The 20,648-nt window shown below is 40.4% G+C and overlaps 1 protein-coding gene across 1 annotated transcript in view; it reads right to left on the minus strand.

Annotated features, from left to right (window-relative positions):
* LOC137295078 (nitric oxide synthase, salivary gland-like) overlaps positions 1-20,648 on the minus strand; it is a 46,421-nt gene that overhangs the window by 23,107 nt on the left and 2,666 nt on the right. The window contains exons 2-7 of the mRNA XM_067826362.1: positions 17,523-17,665; positions 13,776-13,938; positions 12,173-12,264; positions 10,926-11,067; positions 10,296-10,435; positions 5,163-5,337 (exon numbers count right to left, since the gene is read on the minus strand). Of these exons, the coding sequence (XP_067682463.1) occupies positions 5,163-5,337; positions 10,296-10,435; positions 10,926-11,067; positions 12,173-12,264; positions 13,776-13,938; positions 17,523-17,665 (855 nt within the window). The remainder of the gene's footprint in view (positions 1-5,162; positions 5,338-10,295; positions 10,436-10,925; positions 11,068-12,172; positions 12,265-13,775; positions 13,939-17,522; positions 17,666-20,648) is intronic.

Consider the following 20,648-nt stretch of genomic DNA (forward strand, 5'->3'; position numbering starts at 1 on the left):
AAACGAAATATCCATAAATCTCCACGCAGCTTTGCAATCATATCATTTAAATATTTCACAAGATGTTTCAATGTACGATAGATAAACAAATGAAATACTTGCTAAGTTTAGAAAAATGTAGCGAATGAATAATCGTTGAGAGTAAACCCGTTACAGGTCGACAGAAATTGAGAAAATGTTTTACTTCTTCACAGAAACGAGATCTTAGAAGCAGCTGGCTTTAAGTAAAACAAAGCCTATATTCCTTAGACTTAATCCACCCATACAATATCTTTGATGTACAATATACAAGAGCGGCATGCTAGTGGTTTAAGCTGTTATTGTAGTTCGTCGGGTGTCACATGTTTTACAATAGCGAACAAAGATGATTTTACAGGATTTTTATACCTTAGTGCTTGTAAATGAAAGCGTACAAAACAGGCTTGAACTCTAACGATGCTTATGAAATATGCATCATGTAATAAGAACGTGTTTTCGTTCTATTACGTTTCTGGTTGAGAAGATAGAAGTGATACATTTGACTTTGAAATACTGAACAGAGGAATATTTTTTTTCAAAACAAAATAGAAATTTATTATTAAACTTGAAGGGGTGTTCGCTTGATTGATGCATGTTAATAAGCCTGACTGTGTCGATCCATGTTCATGATATCAGTCATTGTCACGTTGCGTCCAGACTCGATTATCTCCCCTTCAAATACTGGTGTTTAACATGAAAAATGCATGTGACGAGGAATGTTGACAATGTACTATACATATGATTAGGTTTGCTATTTAACACAAGGGTCTTCTTGGGTTTTTATATATAACCTATTGTACACACAGATTAAACAAACCAACTTTGAAATTTTTGTATATTTTCGTATGTAAGAAAACAATATTCCCGAAAAATGCCTTTGGTCACTTTGACAAGGGTGGCCACTATGATAGTGTCGCTGGGTTTGATGCTGTTCAGCATGACATCGCTCCTATAACGCTGTGACACAACTGAAATTCTATTCTTGGCGTACATCCTTTCCGCAAATATGTCACTATGTCTGATATGAAAACAACACTCGCCGAAAACACATTAAGTGAAATGCCTGATTTCTTCATAGACACACAGACAGACAGACAGACAGGCAGACCGATGGACCGACAGACAGACACCAATCTGTAGCTATAGTCCACCATCTTCACGGCGGGGGGACACCAAATACAGACTTATAAATTGTGCCCATGTGAAACTGGGTGTGCGGCGAGACGGGTGAACACTTTAACCGCTACACTACCGCCCCCTGAAAGCAGGATACTTAAGCACTATCTTAACCATGTGTATATTATTTGTTTCAAATAATGATAACAGCAATTGTTTACAAATAGGCGGAGTCTTTTTGTGCCATCTTCACAATGACAAGTTTTAAATTTGTTTCGACTGAAAAATACCCATGGGAACAGATGGTACTATATTAGAGAATTGTACTGAATATGAAACTCATACTATATTTGATTAAGGTGATACAGGTTAGCCGCAAACTCATCTATTATTTATAGCTCAATTATGACAAGGTTTATCGTCGTCTTCTCGTCACCGATTCAGCAACACCCGTAACATTAACCACTTCATCTACACAGTAGGTATGGATGACGGTCGTTTTCACAAATCACGTGCATGTTTCACAGATTCTTCTATGCATGATACTTTGTCAGAACAAGAGACAACATATAATGATGCTGCATAACCTGCCGACAGATGGCGCGGATACAAACAAGGACCAATGAAATCTTTCATGATCCCTGCCGTATGTCGGCGCTGCTGAAGTACTGCTTTAGGGCAAGTCGTGAAGATCTAATATTTGTCGGGCCGGCGTTCACTGACGTGATTGGAAAAAAATAACACGAGATACGAAAAATAACATAAATAACGCCAGATTAAACCCCTTGTTTGATAGTCATCTCGGTGCTACATAAAAGTGTACATTAACTGCACACGTAAACAGACATCCAATCATGGTGACGACATAAACACCTTCAAGCGATGACCAGTCGGAGCATGACAATAATACACTATTAATTTAGATCATATGTCAAACATATGAATTATGAGATGCCTCAGTATTCTTTTATGGAGTAATTATCATTTAGCTGATAAAGCGATAAGCCTCGATACTCATGTGAGTAGAGTCAGTCTCGTTGTGGGCGAGATTGCGTGTTATCGGTCCCACCGTGAGGATCAAGCTACAAGATGATGAGATCAATATGGCGCTGTATATTTCATTACTTGAATATTGGGTGTTATAAACATAAGCGCCATGAGAGAAACATTTTATGTTTGTTATAATTCGACAACTGATGCTTTTACTTTCACTGTCTGCTTCAACATCATGATAACAATCTTGAACACATTGATGAATTGTGTCACTAATAAGCAATATGCATTTCAAACGAATTGTTCAAATATCAGTTTGATTACGTGTGGGTTTTTAGTTTACGTTGTTCAATGACAGTCCCTTCTACTGTTTTAGGATTTTGTATGGGGCTTAGATATTCTTCATCAAACGGTCAACAACCAGATATCGTTTCAGCTAATGCTGATCGCCTAAATACCTTCATTTTCCGTGGCAAATAAGTCCAACTGTTTTTGTTTTTAAACTCGGAAGCATGAACTGTTGTGAATATCCACATTCAGGGACTAAAGCTTTTCATCGAGTTTAATTGTCTTTTACAATTAATGCCTCATTTTTTGACAAACATTACTGTTTGCTTCAGGGGACATAAGTCGTTTCACTATTCCGGGTTTACAAGGTATTCACATCACAAAAGAGCTACTCCCGATAAAAATCTCGTAATTATTATTTCGTGGACTATGGGAAATCTGTGTGTAATGATTCACCTCTCTATACCAGACACTTTTGATATTGTGGCTCTACATCTAGGTCCCACGTACGATATGCATAACCAGCTGTTTCATCGGGGTTGGAACATTCAAGGCCTTGGAAGGGTTTTTTTTTGCAGGGAATAGGCTTCGCAGACTGTACCCATATGGGGAATCGAACCCGGGCCTTCGGATGCGAGCGGATGCTTTATTTACCATTTTTGTTCTTCCAAATAACCCACCTTACCAAATATGGTCAGTTAAAGATGCAAATTTGATAAATATTTACAAACATAACCTACTAAACAGTTAAAAGAACTGACACTAATTGTAGGTTGCTAAATATTTACGTTAGCTCCTTGAGAAGCATTTAGAAGTTGGGGCAACATCGAAGGATAATAATATAGAGATGAACCACTTGTATATTATGGAGACAGTATTTTCAGTAGACACCGTTCTCATTACTAGCACGATAATCGTGGTACAAACACACCGAAAAGTTGGTCTTACTGTAATAAATTAAGAAGCTAGTCATCAATATATCGTTATTTCTCCTTATATATTTATTTTGCATAAGTAATATCGGTCAGGCGGCATTAAATCGTAGGTCTTGAGTATATGTTAATACAGGGTTATTGGGTGCGTTATTACGCTGCCTTTAGCATTATTCCAGCAATATCACAGGGGGGACACCAGAAATGGGATCCACACATTGTACCCATGTGGAAACTCGAACCGGGTCTTCGGCGTGAGGAGCGAAGGTTTTAACCATTAAGCTACCCCGCCGCCATATTTTTTTGAATAAAAATAATAAAAGTGAGATATTTTGAGAAATGTCCGCATGTTACGTGATATTCTGTGTTACGCCATGTTTTCAATTGCTAATGACTCATCGTTGCCTGGGAAATGACACCAAACTTTGAAGTTCAACACTGCATCAAAACACGAACAGGTATCCCATATGTCAATGGAAATATAAAACAAATATGCTGGATGAAATGTCAATAATTACTTGCTTCCCACTCGGGGCTGTGTTGATACTGTGTGTGTTGAAACGTTTCTTTAACATACTGCACAACGTTTATTAATAGTAGGATTGAGGATTATTTCATCGCAATGTGATCGAATTTATCATACGAGAAATATAACATTTGCAACGAGGCAAATCTTCAGATCTACCGCTGTAATAAAACGTAATCATATCTAGATTTCTGAAAGCTGTTTACCAATTATACTGCATCGAAAGGCAATTAAGCATAAACCAGCAATGTAACTATATGTAACACCGAACAAGCAATCATATCAACTTTACAAGTGATGTAATCAAATCTGACACTGTACCAAATTAGCAGCAGAAATACAGATATGTCTAACATTTCGCAAAATAACGTGGCCACATCTAGCTTCGTGCGAGGCCAGCAATAGCAGCTAGTCTCATACAAGTAATGTAACCACACACAGCTTTGTGGGAGGGCGGCAATAGCAGCTAGTCTCATACAAGTAATGTAACCACACCTAGCCTCGTGCGAGGGCGGCAATAGCAGCTAGTCTCATACAAGTAATGCAACCACACCTAGCCTCGTGCGAGGGCGGCAATAGTAGCTAGTCTCATACTAGTAATGCAACCACACCTAGCTTCGTGCGAGGGCGGCAATAGCAGCTAGTCTCATACTAGTAATGTAACCACACCTAGCTTCGTGCGATTCCAGTAATGACAGCCAGTCTCATACAAGTGTTATAACCTTATGCGAGGCCGGACCCGTGAAGGTCCCGGGGTAGAATAGGCCTTCAGCAACCCATGCTTGCCATAAAAGGTGACTATGCTTGTCGTAAGAGGCGACTAACGGGATCGGACTAGCTGACTTGGTTGACACATGTCATCGGTTCCCCATTGCGCAGATCGATGCTCATGTTGTTGATCACTGGATTGTCTGGTCCAGACTCGATTATTTACAGACCGTCGCCATATCGCTGGAATATTGCTAAGTGCGACGTAAAACTAAACTCACTCACTCACTCGTGCGAGGCCATTGATGACAGCTGGGTGCATACAAGTAATGTAACCATATGTTGATTCGAGTCCAGATACGAGAGCAAGGTTCATACAAACAATGCAACCATTTTTTAAAACTCCAGCCAGATTATACCAGCACCGTGCATGCTGTTTACCCACAACAACCCCAGTGTAAGCACATAAAGCATACTGAGCTTAATGTTGGCAGTTTGAGCACATTCAACGCCCGTGTAAGCAGTTTAGTACACCCAACTCTGTGTAAGCAATGTATGCACATCAAAAGGACTTGGTGTACCTCAGTGATGTTGTAACGGGAAACGTCACAGAGGTCTCTGGCCCCGATCTCTGTCCCCATAAACCAGCCGTTGAAAGGGGCTGCTGTGAACTCCAAGCCGCCGCAGTCGAACAAGATCGCCGACACCGCCGGGAGTGCGTACCACCTCAGACCCAATTCCGCAAACCATGGGTACCTGTTGACGAGATATACGTGAGATGATTCATAGTTAGTGTGAGTGAATGAGTGAGTGCATTTGGATTAACGCCGCTTTCAACAGTAGTTCTGTTACCTTCACATGGGAGGATATCTCGAAGGTGATTCAGGTCTTGGACGTTCTGTAAGAGCAGCTGAACCCTCCACCCCCACCCCCCAAAACAAACAATTTAGCAGAACCGGGATTCGGACCTTTGGGCTCCAACGGAGTACGAGGAGATTACAGTCGAAAGTCTCACGTGGTTACCAACTGCTGATGACCACGAACATGACATTGACAGATCGTGGAACAAGAACACACCCCGCCAGCAGAACCTTACACGACTAAGGGACGCAACTCTTGATAGCTTTACTTTGATATGCTACTGTTGTATTAAGAAATTTGTCGTTAGATGAAAAAGGTTTACTTTACAGAAGAATTATCTGATATATGTCATTGGATTCTACTTTAAAGAAGTAGTTCTAAACAAGCATAACATATATCATCATACTATGTTCCTTAATTTGCTTGTCTCAGAATATTCACATATTTCAACACAGCCAAATACTATTGGTGCAATATACGTAGGGGTGATGTGGTAGCCATGTGGTTAAAGCCTTCGTTCGTCACGCTGGAGCCCTGGGTTCGATTCCCTACCTGGGTACAATGCGGGAAACCCATTTCTGGTGTCCCTCTCCGTGATATTGCTGGAATATTTCTAAAAGCAGTGTAATAACCAATTTGACTAATATAGCGCATAAGGCCCAACCATGCTCTCTCTAGGGGAAGACATCAGCGTTGAATAAAGCAGACAGACACGTTCGTGAACACCTGATGTCAGCATTGATTTTCGATGATCCATTCATATAATTTCAACCACTATTTAGCCTTCAGCGGATAATCGAGAGAGCGTATTTTCTGTTCTATACATATCCAAATTAGCTGACAGTAGATTAAGACAAAACATTTAAATATTCCAAAATTTGAAAAAAAATCGAAAGTGAAAAATGTCTGCTTGGTCAGATATTGGTAAGTATTGCTTTTTTAAACTATCATGGATAGTATTTTTTAACCACAACTTGCATCCTATAACAAACCCTATTTGTACGGGAGACAGAAAAGTTATCAATAGGAACTGACCAAAGTCCATCTCATCAACACGATGGAAACACGCATCACTTTGACACCAGTTGATCCCAAGCCGCGAACACACCCGACACCTTCGGAGCAATCGAGGTCACCCTAGTCCATACCACAGCTAGCTAATCAGGTATCAGCCTACCAGTATTGGAACCATATCCCGGCTTATATTCAGTGTCAAGGTTAGCACTAAATCAAAACTGGCTAAATCCGGACATGACCTGGATGTAGATACGGTGATATTGGTTGCCGCAATCAAGGAAGAGGAGAGAGGAATTGCATCGTTTCGGGGGATGGTGGATGAGGAAATGAAGTCATGCTGTCTTTTCTTCTTGTGATGATTCCAATCTACATCATCTTTCCCCTTCCCTCCACACACACACCCTTCCGTAACCACCATCACCTCTAGAGTTCGCAACATTTCTGTGTGTATTTCGATATTCGTTGATGTCTTTCTGTAGCAATTTTTCAGCGGAAGTTAAATCTTGTTGCCTTTGAAATGCAGATACTGAAGGATCGTTAGATCGATGGTTGTTTTCGTTGTTCGTGTGCCTTCGGCATTTAGAAATATTATATTACGATGAATGCAAAACGTATAGATCTAGTTTTAGATTACTAACATTACTGGGAATTTAATAACGCTCCGATCTGTACAGTTGGATATAGAATAACATGTTCTTGTAAGAGTAAGTGAATATGAATACCATGTCGATTAAAGGCATCCGCGGAAAATCCCTTGTAGATTATCGTTGCCTGTTCTGTAAGGTGTGATGCGGTTCTGGTAGGTGTGATGTGGTTCTGCAAGGTACGATGTGGTTGTGTAAGATGTGACTACGTTAGGTGTGGTGTGATGTGACACTGTCAGGAGTAGCTTGATGTGATACACTCGTCAGGTGTCAGGTGTGATGCGAAACATTAGTGTCAGGTGTGCTGTGATACGCTCGTGCCAGGTGTGATGTGATACATTCGTGTCAAATGTGATGTATGCACTCGTGGCAGGGGTGAAGTGATACACTAATGTCATGTGTGATATGATACACTCGTGTCAGGTGTGATGTGATACACTCGTGTCAGGTGTAATGTGATACACTAATGTCAGGTGGGATGTGATGCAGTTATGTCATGTGTGAGGTGATACACTCGTGTCAGGTGTGATGTGATACACTCGTGTCAGGTGTGATGTGATACACTCGTGTCAGGTGTAATGTGATACACTAATGTCAGGTGTGATGTGATGCAGTTATGTCAGGTGTGATGCGATACTCTCCTGCCAGGTGTTATGTGATGCATTTATTGCTCGTGTTCGACCAACAACGCTTCCTCACACAATTGATTAAATGTCTACACCACAAGGCGACCTCTGAAAGATTTCGAACGCGTCATACGATGAAATTGGTAATTGCACAATGCAACAAATGAAAATTGCTGAATTATGTTTTACAGATGAGAATTACGTGTGTATTATTATTAACAATATATTCCGATATATCAATATGATGTATACAGTATTTAAAACGCTTTTAAATGCATCAATACTCGAAGAGAATTTCAAAACATGGTGTAATAATCAATCATATGTGATACATCAAACGACTAATAAATGTATGTGTAAATAATATCAATTCATCATCTTAGTCATTAATTTCAACTGACTATGGTAATGATTTTTGTTGATTTTATTAGACTGACTAATCTATTTAGAAAATGTTTATGAAACTATGGTACTATTGCATATACAGCAAGAAGCATAACGGCTGAATAAACCGCCCTGTTCATCAATAATATCAAGCTATCGATGTACTCATGTAGGATTAGCATCTTACAATATCCCATATCGCTGTGTCAGACATCATGAATGTTTATTAGTCATTCATTTCCTGACTAGTGAGAACGAATTGTACAGTCTGTTACATTATAGCGACCTAATCTCTTCTATCAGACATATTATACCTATATCATGTCGCATGTTGTAAGTACTGCGACTGAATGTATTATACAGTCTGTTACATTATAGCGACCTAATCTCTTCTATCAGACATATTATACCTATATCATGTCGCATGTTGTAAGTACTGTGACTGAATGTATTATACAGTCTGTTACATTATAGCGACCTAATCTCTTCTATCAGACATATTATACCTATATCATGTCGCATGTTGTAAGTACTGCGACTGAATGTATTATACAGTCTGTTACATTATAGGGACCTAATCTCTTCTATCAGACATATTATACCTATATCATGTCGCATGTTGTAAGTACTGTGACTGAATGTATTATACGGTCTGTTACATTATAGCGACCTAATCTCTTCTATCAGACATATTATACCTATATCATGTCGCATGTTGTAAGTACTGTGACTGAATGTATTATACAGTCTGTTACATTATAGCGACCTAATCTCTTCTATCAGACATATTATACCTATATCATGTCGCATGTTGTAAGTACTGTGACTGAATGTATTATACGGTCTGTTACATTATAGCGACCTAATCTCTTCTATCAGACATATATTATACCTATATCATGTCGCATGTTGTAAGTACTGTGACTGAATGTATTATACAGCCTGTTACATTATAGGGACCTAATCTCTTCTATCAGACATATTATACCTATATCATGTCGCATGTTGTAAGTACTGTGACTGAATGTATTATACGGTCTGTTACATTATAGCGACCTAATCTCTTCTATCAGACATATTATACCTATATCATGTCGCATGTTGTAAGTACTGTGACTGAATGTATTATACAGTCTGTTACATTATAGCGACCTAATCTCTTCTATCAGACATATTATACCTATATCATGTCGCATGTTGTAAGTACTGTGACTGAATGTATTATACGGTCTGTTACATTATAGCGACCTAATCTCTTCTATCAGACATATATTATACCTATATCATGTCGCATGTTGTAAGTACTGTGACTGAATGTATTATACAGCCTGTTACATTATAGCGGCCTAATCTCTTTTGTAAGAAATATTATGCTTATGGCATGATCACATATTGTAAGTACCTGTGTCTGTTAACTCAGAGTATATTATTCCATGTGTTTTTGTGGACTCAACAGTTTATGGGTACCCGTCAGGGTGAGACGGTGAATGTTAACTTTCTGTTGCGTCACATGCATTTGGGTTGTCTACTCACTGGTGGGCATAATAATTAATTACTAGAAAAGTAATGATGTGTTTTGAGGATGAATCGAGATTAGCTTAACATACTTTGTATTCGAATATAAAGTGCGTTTCGACTTGGCATATAATTATTGAGAAGCCCAAGTAATCAGTTCGACACAGCCCAGTAAGCTAGAAATAGAAACATAACGCTTCGATACAATAGTGTTAAACTGGCCGAGAGGGACATAACGTAAATACTCGGCCTCACTCTGTGCTGTCTGACTGTAGTCTTTCTATGTGTATGTAAAGAAACTACTACTACTACTACTACTACTACTACTACTACTACTACTACTACTACTACTACTACTACTACTACTACTACTACTACTACTACTACTACTACTACTACTACTACTACTGTATTTCAACATCTACTGCTATTTTACAGCTACTTCCATCCCTACTTTACAACTACGACTACTAAAGCTAAACCACCACCATGCTTCAACAACAACTACTACTACATTACAACTACTACAACCACCATCACCACTACTCCTGCTACTATCTTACTACTACTACTACTACTGCTGCTGCTGCTGCTACTACTACTTCTGCTGCTACTACTGCTTCCGTATTGTGTCAATATTGTGTGGATTACTTAAAGTAATACTTACTTCGGGTGTTTCATGGGGACCTCAAGAATCAGTTCCGGTGGAATTTCAAACACTTCCGGGTCGTGACCTCCAGCCGACAGGACAAGTGGCAAGACATCAAAGTCAGTCCCTTTGCCCTTCCACCCCAACTTCTCACACACCTGCAGATGAAGGACGATGAGGTCACTTATACCGTATTCAACTAATCTTTAATGACTTAAACCCGTGAAGGTTCCGGGGTAGAACAGGCCTTCAGCAGCCCATGCTTGCCATAAAAGGTGACTCTGCTTGTCGTAAGAGGCGACTAACGGGATCCGGTTGGTCAGGCTCGTTGACCTGGTTGACACGTGTCATCGTTTCCCAGTTGCGCAGATCGATGCTCCTGTTGTTGATCACTGGGTTGTCTGGTCCAGACTCGATTATTTACAGACAGCCGCCATATAGCTGGGTGCGTCGTAAAACTAAACTCACTCACTCACTTTAATGACGTAACGTATACAACACATTCGATTGAGTATGGGTTGTTATCTGTCATATGTATGAAGATTCTCGCTGTCTGTAATAGAACTTGAGCCAATAATCTAGTGATTGATACTATGAACATCGACCTCCCTGTCCATTCCACCCCGAGCTGAAGCTTTGTCTACTCACCTCTGTAAACTCAGCGTTGCAAGGGTCGCCAATGAAGCTACCATCAGGTTGACGGTAACCGGCGTAGCGGATCAGCTGGAAGTTCCACACCTTGAAGTCATGTCTGCCGTCAGTGCGGTGAGGGAAGATTGTGATGGCAGATCTAGATGGAAAATAAAACAGAGTGTGAGTTTAATTTTACGTAGCTGTTAGCAATACTCCAACAATATATCGGACGGGGAACACCATATCCAAATACAATAGAAAAAACAAAAGAACCAAATTGTAGGAAATGGTTTGATTGGGAACAGGAACATTAGAGGGAGTGAGTATTATTTTACGGAGCTTTAGCAATCCTCCAGCAGTATCACGACGGAACACACCAATGAAAATACAAGAGGAAAGACACCTGATTGTAAAAACTGGTTTGACTAGGGCCAGGGAGGTAAGAGTGAATAAGCATAGCTTTAGGCAGTTTATAGCAATCTTCCAACAATACCAGAACAGAAAGGGCTTCACGCATTGTACTCATCTGGGGAATCGAACCAGGGCCATCGACATGACAAGCGGAGGGTTCAACCATTAGGCTATCCAGGGAGATTAGAGAACCAGGGACCAGTTTATTTTGGAGAGGCGGGGGTGGTCATACAATATGTAAGATGCATCTAGGGGTGGGGATGGAAATGGTGATGGTGATGGTGACGGTACATAAAATGTGGGGCGGGGTGTTAGCGAATTATCCTAAGTGCTCAGACTAATCCTCTGACCAAAACAATGACTGGTCCCTCAGTTTGACAGTGCATGGGTCATATTGATGGGGAGTTGAGGTGAAGTGTGGTTTAGCGTTGTGTCCGTTTCACACATCCTTGTCGGGTACCCTCACTCAAACTGAACAAAACTTGCCGAATTGCCTATACGTCGAGCAGAAGGCAAGGTAACATCAAGTACCATATGTAACGTTTGATATGACGCGGCCAGGATACGAATCACCGACTTTCCTATGTGATAAATATGCTCTGTCCACTGGACCATACAGGCAGTTTATATTTTTATCCCATTCCTCCACGATAACTACTCTAAAATCGAAAAGCTGACAGGCAAAAGAGTTCCCTTGACCACCATTAGTACAGAAAAGAGACACAACTCTTCGGTGATCTAACTCATTAGAAAATACTGTTAACATAACATTTGATATTTTTAACATTACATATGGTCCAGAGTTGAGTCGATTGAATATACTGAAGTCCAAGATATTCCGAGAACTCCACCTGATATTCCCTTTGTTGGTGCCGTATTTGATGTGGTTGCACAAGGCTTCAAACATGCCCCGGGCAGTCGTGATGTGCCTGGCGTCGAACACCTGGACAAGAAGAGAACATATATGTCAAAGATTTCTATTATATTCTCTTCTCCGTATTGCCCCGCCCTATATCGAGCTTTCTGTGCGCCGCCTTAAACGAACGTACGTGTTAGTCAATGTATCGATAATGATAGGTTATTCCGTTTGTGGGTTACGTACACTGAATCGGAAAAAAACTTTATCTGGTAAATTCGGATATCTTTGGACCACTTGGTACTCTGTAGATACAGTATAAAGTTTAACGTCCCAGATCTGAACAGATGTGAGCCACACTGCAATTGGGTGTGGCCTCAGGGAGCCTAGGTTTAGTTGTTTTGTCATCTGTCATCTGTCACATCACCCTTCCACCCATTCAAATATCAGTTAACCCTTTCCAGTGTGGGGTCAGGGTGTCTAGGTACATGGGTCGGGTTGTTAACTCAGGCATCCATCCATCCATCTAAGTTTCATTTAACCAGTTTGGCGCCAGGGCGTTTAGGCACATTGATCGGGTTTAAACTCATCCTTCCATCAATCATACAACCATCCATCCAATCCACACTCAGTCAACTATTCCCAGTTTGGCGACAAGGAGCTTAGGTGCACGGGTCAGGCTGTTACGTAATCCATCCATCCATCCATCCATCCATCCATTCAGTCATCCATCCATCCATCCAAATTTCACCTAACCATTTCCCGTTTGTCGTCAGGGAGCTTAGGTACATCGTTCGGGTTGTTTACTCATCCACCAACCCATCCATCCATCTATCCAAATGCCAGTCAACCATCTCCAGTTTTCTAGTACGAGTAAATCATATTGTTGCAAATTCATTGAGCAGGAATTAACGGTAATATTCAGATCTAAAGTACCGAGCAGGTAGTGATCTAATTAACCTGACAGATGAAAGAGGTATGTCGGTGCTGCTGTCGTAGTAAATCTACCATATCTGACGTACATACATATATGTCTTCCCTGATGGATGGCTGGATGGAGTAAAGATGGTCGAGAGTCGGGTAGATCCATCACTTGGCATTACACACGACAATGGACAATATCTGTGATTAAACTGACTACAGAACGCATCGGGGAATCAGATGTTAGCTTTGAAAATCTATGTCTTTGGGATGATGCCAATTATGCATGTGTTCTGGTATTCAGTCTGATATCCAGTCATTACAGGTGTCGATGTGGTTTCTACCTCATTCATATTTTATGAATAAGCGGTAGCATATGTCTTTTGTAAATGTCGCATATTTGCAAATTATAATAATATACGCCAGGAAATATCTCGTCTACGTTATCCGCCATGTATATACTTTTCATAGCTGTAAGAGGAACGCCAAACTTGACGAAAGATGGTAATGCAGAATTGAAAGAAAATCACATAACAATGCATCTATAGAATAACATGAATGTTTCATCACGTAAAAGATGACAATGGTATGTTGAAGTGGGGTTTGGATATAATGAATTAGTGGTTGTTTGAAGCAGAATGTTGTATTTTTCTGGGTTTTTTTAACATTCTACATACCTGTAACTTTGACCACTGAATTCTGCCAATGCATCTCGGAGCATTTCTCCACGCCGTTTTGGCACCGAAGGTCAGTTCTGCGAAGGTCAGATCATATGTGCCCGTTTTCTCCACACTGGCGACTACTTCCGCCCACCGCTTTTGGTGGGATGCCGTGTTGGACCTGTTTGAAGTCAAACATTATTAGGGGAACATACTAGTGATGGGCAGAAGTATGCCTTTCAGAAGATAATGATTGAAAAAACTCGTTTTCATAAGGAGTAACGATGAACCGAGTCGCTTCGGTGTTACAGAACCAATGCAAGGGTTGATACTGAACCTTGGTATATCGGAACCATGAAGACCTGATCAGTTTCTGAGTCAAAACCACAATTTGGCGAAATGGTAATACAATTTCGAGTAACAGTATTTTTCTTAAGATATAACTGCATTTGTACCAACGCTGGGCATCCATTGATAAGATGTTGGACAATGACAGGTCCTTGCATTTAGATTTTAAATGTTTCGAGTGTGAAGCATCAGAGAGAAATCAAAGCCTTTTGTTTTACTTTTCAGACTGGGTGATTTCAGGCAAGCGAATTACTTGCCGGAGTTACTGTTCTTTGCAACAAACTGGACTTACACGCGATGCAGTATTGATCAGAGAAGGTTCCCTCGACAAACTCAGCCCATGGTTTCATTTCAGATCGCACCTTGGTTGCTTATTATTGTCAATTAGTTTTAATAACAGGGCACAGGGTATGTTTTTATCCATTGCCGAACAAGGCTGTAATGGACAAGAAATATTCAAACTGGAAAATGTTCATATTCGTATTTTCACTTAAAACAGCATTTAGCTAAGCGTTCTTCTTTTCTGTTAAATTTCCCAGACTTACAAGCGGGGATGCATTTCAATGTTCCCAATCTTACGGTATTCCGTGGTAGAACTTCTTTATCTCGAATAACATTGACTCGCACATGGTGCACTAAAATTATCGATATTTTGCGAATGCAAATCGATAGAAGGGAGATAACTCTAAATCATTTTTTCTTATGTCGTCTGAAAAATCTACCGATGGCTGCGAAAAGATTTGCCTCTCATTCCAATGAACAAATCTTGACAAAACGTTCAATTGTAGTCCCCTTAAATATTAGGAAGGGGACTTACAACGCGGCGATTTTACTCGGACATTACCTGCGGGAAAAACACAGATGCAAGATTCAAATCGCTTGATTCACATTGGTTGGCTTAGGTGTACGATCCGATACCCATGCTTCAAACAGTTCAAAATTACCATTGAGGTGTTCGGTAAGATAAATACGCTGTTCACTGGTTGCTCTGGGCCCATGGATTAATGTACCCTCGATGATTGTTGATGTTCCCTGAGCCCATGCCCCCCACCCCTTGTGACCAGTGAACAACTTCTAACATCAAACTACCGAGAACCAATCCTGTAAAAATGTGACAGGGATATCGGTATTACTGAAGATGAGGGAAGAAGAATGCTTCTCACTTGTCAACAGGATAAAGATCTAAGGAGCCATATATCCCACCTAGGTATACGTTCTAACCCCATGTTACAAATTCGGTATACTGTTGTCAGCGAAAATGTACAGCTCCTTATATTGCTACGTTTGTACACGCATGCATTGTTAAAATGCAAACATGCTTGTACCATTTATTCATTATAAGCGTTTTCACCATTTTACAGGCCCCTGGCCTACAGTTAAAAAATAACTACTTTAGTTTTAATGGCGATAGTTTAGGCCATGGCTGTAGGCTGTAATCCCATCAATACCCACTAAAGCGTGGGGAATTCGAATAAAGTTTAGACAGAGGCATTTTTAACGAAATGCCAACTATATTTGTAATACGTTCTGGATAAAAAAAACAAACAAACAAACAAAAAACCAACTTCATATGGATTTCATATAGATATGTTTCACAACCTGTGGCACTTGAGCATCTTCCCCTTCCACGTGGAATAACACCAAGAGGGGTCGTATCGAATGTCCCTGCATAGTCTATACAAGTATGGATAGTTATAATCACATTTCATTTTAAGAATTGTTTATTCGGTAAACTTATTTCTCGAGCTAGTTGTTTATTTCAAAGCATCAAACGATTTAGAAACATTTCAGTAAAAGCATCAACAGTTTTTCGCAAAGAATCTTTAGCTGAACAATTTCTTTAAAAATACAATATATCGACATGTGATGTTCGATCATGGGCTTGGGGTGAAACAATTTGTGTTTACGATAGCGACCAATTATTCTTTCTTTTCCTTGATGCATTTGTTTATATGATTTTCAATACATATATGGATTATGTCTTCATCTGTCCACCTATTAGTAACATAAATTACAACGTAGGTTTCTAAGGGATACGCAACAATATCCGTCATGGATCAGTTTCCGATAAAGTATCAATCATCTGTCGCTCTTTGTTATTTGTGTTTCCGCTGAAGTTTTACATTTTGAGAACCTGGTCTTGAATGAGACTCTTTAGTCGCCTGTGTTTGAGACCACCTGGGAATCCAAACAATTCAGGACTGTCCGTAGTTGAGGAATTTGTATTCACTCACATTATTGCGTATTGATGGTACTGCTCTTTCACGGAGATTAATCGATGGGTTAATGATTAATGATTGAAGATGGTTTCCTGTTTTCATTGACGTAATTGTTGGTATGCTTCGGTATTATTGTTTCTGTTGAATTTCTATACTGGTGAACGGATGACGCATAGCAAAAGTAAACCGTGTGGAGCTTGTGATAGCTGTGCGACACGACCTGGATGCACTTGAATCGTGACTAGACAGTCCAGTGATTGATATCATGAGCAACGAGCAAAGGATCACGACGGCGGTCCCCACATAATTAGGTATGTACTAGACAATCCAGAGATTGATATCATGAACAACGAACAAAGGAACACGACGACGGTCTGTTTATAATAAAGCCTGTAGTAGACAGTCTAGTGATTTTGTATCATGAACGTCGGGCAACTGCAGTCTGTAAATACATTTACCCAAGCATCTGTGTTACCGAAGCATCGATCATTTAGAAGATCGATAAATTGGAATTAATACTACCTTGGTTTCATTTGTCTGCGAAAAAGACCAATCCACATTTTATTTACTACACAAAGAATTACTTATTAAGTGAGTTTAGTTTCACGCAGCACACAGCAATATTGCAGCTATATGGCGGCGTTCTGTAAATAATCGAGTCTTGATTAGACAATCCAGTGATCAACAGCATGAACATCGATCAAAGGGGGATACGATTACATGTGCCAACCATGTCATTGATCCTGACCAATGAATCCTGTTAGTCGCCTCTTATGACAAGCATGTGTTAATGAAGGTTAATTCTAACTCGGATCTTCACGGGTCTTGTCATTAGCATCGGTCATGTACACACACCATTTCAAGAGCAAGGAGAATTTATTCATGCTGAATCGTAGGAATATATCCCAGCATGTTAAACCTTTATCCTTATATTAGTTGGTCCTAGTGCAGTACAGCACACACCAACATATTGATCGACGATATCTTATCACTGGTCAATATTTGTTTTGGTAGCATCCCTCTGTGCCAGACAAGGGATGAAGGAAAGCCCCTGCATGGCTTTCTCCTTGACTGTAGTCGTTAGACACGTCGACATTTGGACTAATCTCACAAATAGAATCATAACAGTAGGAACATGTCTAGTATTCTTCGGAAAGCGGATTGTTGCGGGGGACAGGGAGGTGTTCTGGTTACCTACCTTTTGATCGACGTGTAGTACTGATCAATGAAATCCTTGGCGTGATGCAACAACTCCTCCCTCGGACGGGGGACCCCGGGGGGCCTCTTGCTCGGCTCCGCCATGATGGAACCCATACACCGCTCCGGGGTGCAGGGAACAGGCTAAAAATGACCAAGAGTGTTAATGTGGAAATGTGTCAGTCATGTGAAGCACATGGTATAGGCTGCAATGGGGCAATAGTGCAAATTTGGACATACGTGCCAGTCGTGAAGTACATGGTTTAGGTTGCAATGGGGCAACAGTGCAAATTTGGACATACGTGCCAGTCGTGAAGTACATGGTTTAGGTTGCAATGGGGCAACAGTGTACTTGTGGAAATGTGTCAGTCATGTGAAGCACATGGTATTGGCTGCAATGGGGAAACAGTGCAAATTTGGAAATACGTGCCAGTCGTGAAGTACATGGTTTAGGTTGCAATGGGGCAATAGTGCAAATTTAGAAATATGTGTCAGTCATGTGAAGTACATCGTATAGGGTGGAATGGGGCAACAATGCAAACATGAAAATATGTGTCCGTCCTGAGAAGTACATGGTATAGGTTGCAATGGGGCAACAACGCAAATTTGGAAATGCGTGTCAGTCCGGAAGCACATGGTATATGTTGCAGTGGGACAACAGTGCAAATTTGGAAATATGTGTCAGTTATGTGAAGTATATGGAATACGTTGCAATGGGGCAACAATGCAAATATGGAAATATGTGTCAGTCATGTGGGATGCTTGACATAGGAGCAATGGTGCAACGGGGCTAATGTTGAAATATGTGTCAGTCATGTGGGATGCTTGACATAGGAGCAAGGGTGCAACGGGGCTAATGTTGAAATATGTGTCAGTCATGTGGGATGCTTGACATAGGAGCAATGGTGCAACGGGCTAATGTTGAAATATGTGTCACTCATGTGAAGTATATGTTATAGATTGCAATGTACAACAATGTACATGTGGAAATATACCTCAGTCATGGGAGGTAATGATCTAGGCAACAATGTCAGCCTGGATATACATGTATACCACTGACGTGGGGTGAAAATGTTGAAGCTGTGTTAATGTTGAAATAGGGCATAATGGTAGCCATGTTGAAATACTTGTCAGTGACATGAAGTGTTCTGAAGAGGAAAAAGACACCTGCCTGAATATAATACAGGCATCAGAAGTGATTCAACACAAAGTAATATCTATACCAGATGACCACTAAAGCTCACGGAACATTATCAAAAGCATTGGCTAGCCAGTCTTAAATGTTTTGATCTCTGGTAGACACATCAGTATTTACAATTCCAAGAGATTACCAGTGTTGGATCTACTGACACCAGCCTGTGCATTATCAATACCTCGATGTCACCAGTCTTGAAACTGTCGATATCAGGTGTGTATTATTAATACCAAGACGTCGCCAGTCTTGGAACTATCGATATCAGGTGGACACAATACTGTGTGTTAACAATACCAACAGGTCAGCAGTCTTGGAACTATTGATATCAGATGGACACAACCCTGGATATTGTCAATGCCTAGATGCCGCCGGTCTTGGGGCTATCGATATTGGGTGGACACCACCCTGTGTATTATCAGTACCTAGACGTCAACAGTTTGGGAACTATCGATATCAGGTGGACACAACCATGTGTATTGTCAATACCAGATGTCACCAGCCTTTGACTATTGATATCAGGTGTATGGTCAATGTATGTACTGTCGATTCAAGAAGACACACGGAAGTTTGTCACAGAAGTACTCTCATTATCAGCAGACAAGAGTACGTACTGTCACTACCAACAGACACAACTATACCAATATCCGTAGAAATATTATATTGAATTGTACGCCTCATCAATACTGCATGAGCCAATTTAAATATACTATCATTAGAAGCAGGAAACCATATATACAAACTATATACCAATATATGTAGGCATTCATCATGACGCTTGTAAGTGGAAGTAGGACACATATATTAGCAACATCAATAGTGAAGATGCACGTGTAATTGCAAAGATCAGTTGGAGACACAGATTGTGATACATTACTGAATGCCGATCCAAACCATAGTAATAACGTCTAATGCATCCATCCAGGAAACTATGATCGGTAAAATTCTTATTAACACGACCGATAAATCGTTTTAAACCGAAACATTTCAATAATTCTTTGTGTGGCATTTTTGAAGCGTTTCGATGCAGATTCTTGTACCGTTATCAAGCAGTGATCTTGAGCAGTACTGCTTTACAACGGTACAAGAATCTGTATCGGAACGTCGCATTCACGAAATAAAGAAGTTGTTATCCATAACGTTTGTTCATAACATTTTAATACAAATTAAACACTAACACATTGTCAATGGACACTTGTTGTAGCTTTAGTTACGAGGAGACAACATTAAGGCTAGTACAAGACGAGATGGACACTAATATATTGCACTGACAGCATATAAGCCTACAGTCGAACACTGTCAAAGGAATATACGAGGATGCTTAGTGAGTGAGTGAGTGAGTTTAGTTTTACGCCGCTTTTTAGCAATATTCCCGCAATATCACAGAAAATGGGCTTCACACATTGTGCCCATGTGGGGAATCTTTGGCGTGACAAGCGAACGCTTTAACCCCTAGGCTACCCCATCACTCCTAACCACCACGAAGTCTTTATGATATATACTTTGATAGTTTGCTCAGTACATAAACTTATATTGATTCAATCATCCCCTGACTACACGAGAGATTTTAAAGTCTAAGCTTGAGCTCAATATTTGTTCAGCATTAACCACTACAACAATGTCTACTTCATGAACGACATGACACCACCACAAGCTGTCACACTGGTAATGGAATACGATCACGTTACCTTAAACAAATTACATTCTGGTGACAGGCAGGTGGTATGCGCACTCCATTTGTTTCGCCGTGTTCATACATCGAACGCTTCCAAACGGGATAGGAATGAAATGTGTGACTCATGGACATGAACATGGTCACCCTGAACAGCATGGATGGAACCAGATGGCGCAATCCTTCTTATCAGATCATGTGTTCTAGGGATGACTGTCATGAAAAGTAGGTAAGGTATGCCCCGGTATATTCAGTATCTAAAA

Source organism: Haliotis asinina, chromosome 1 (assembly GCF_037392515.1).
Source record: "Haliotis asinina isolate JCU_RB_2024 chromosome 1, JCU_Hal_asi_v2, whole genome shotgun sequence".
In the NCBI taxonomy this organism is placed as follows: domain Eukaryota; kingdom Metazoa; phylum Mollusca; class Gastropoda; order Lepetellida; family Haliotidae; genus Haliotis; species Haliotis asinina.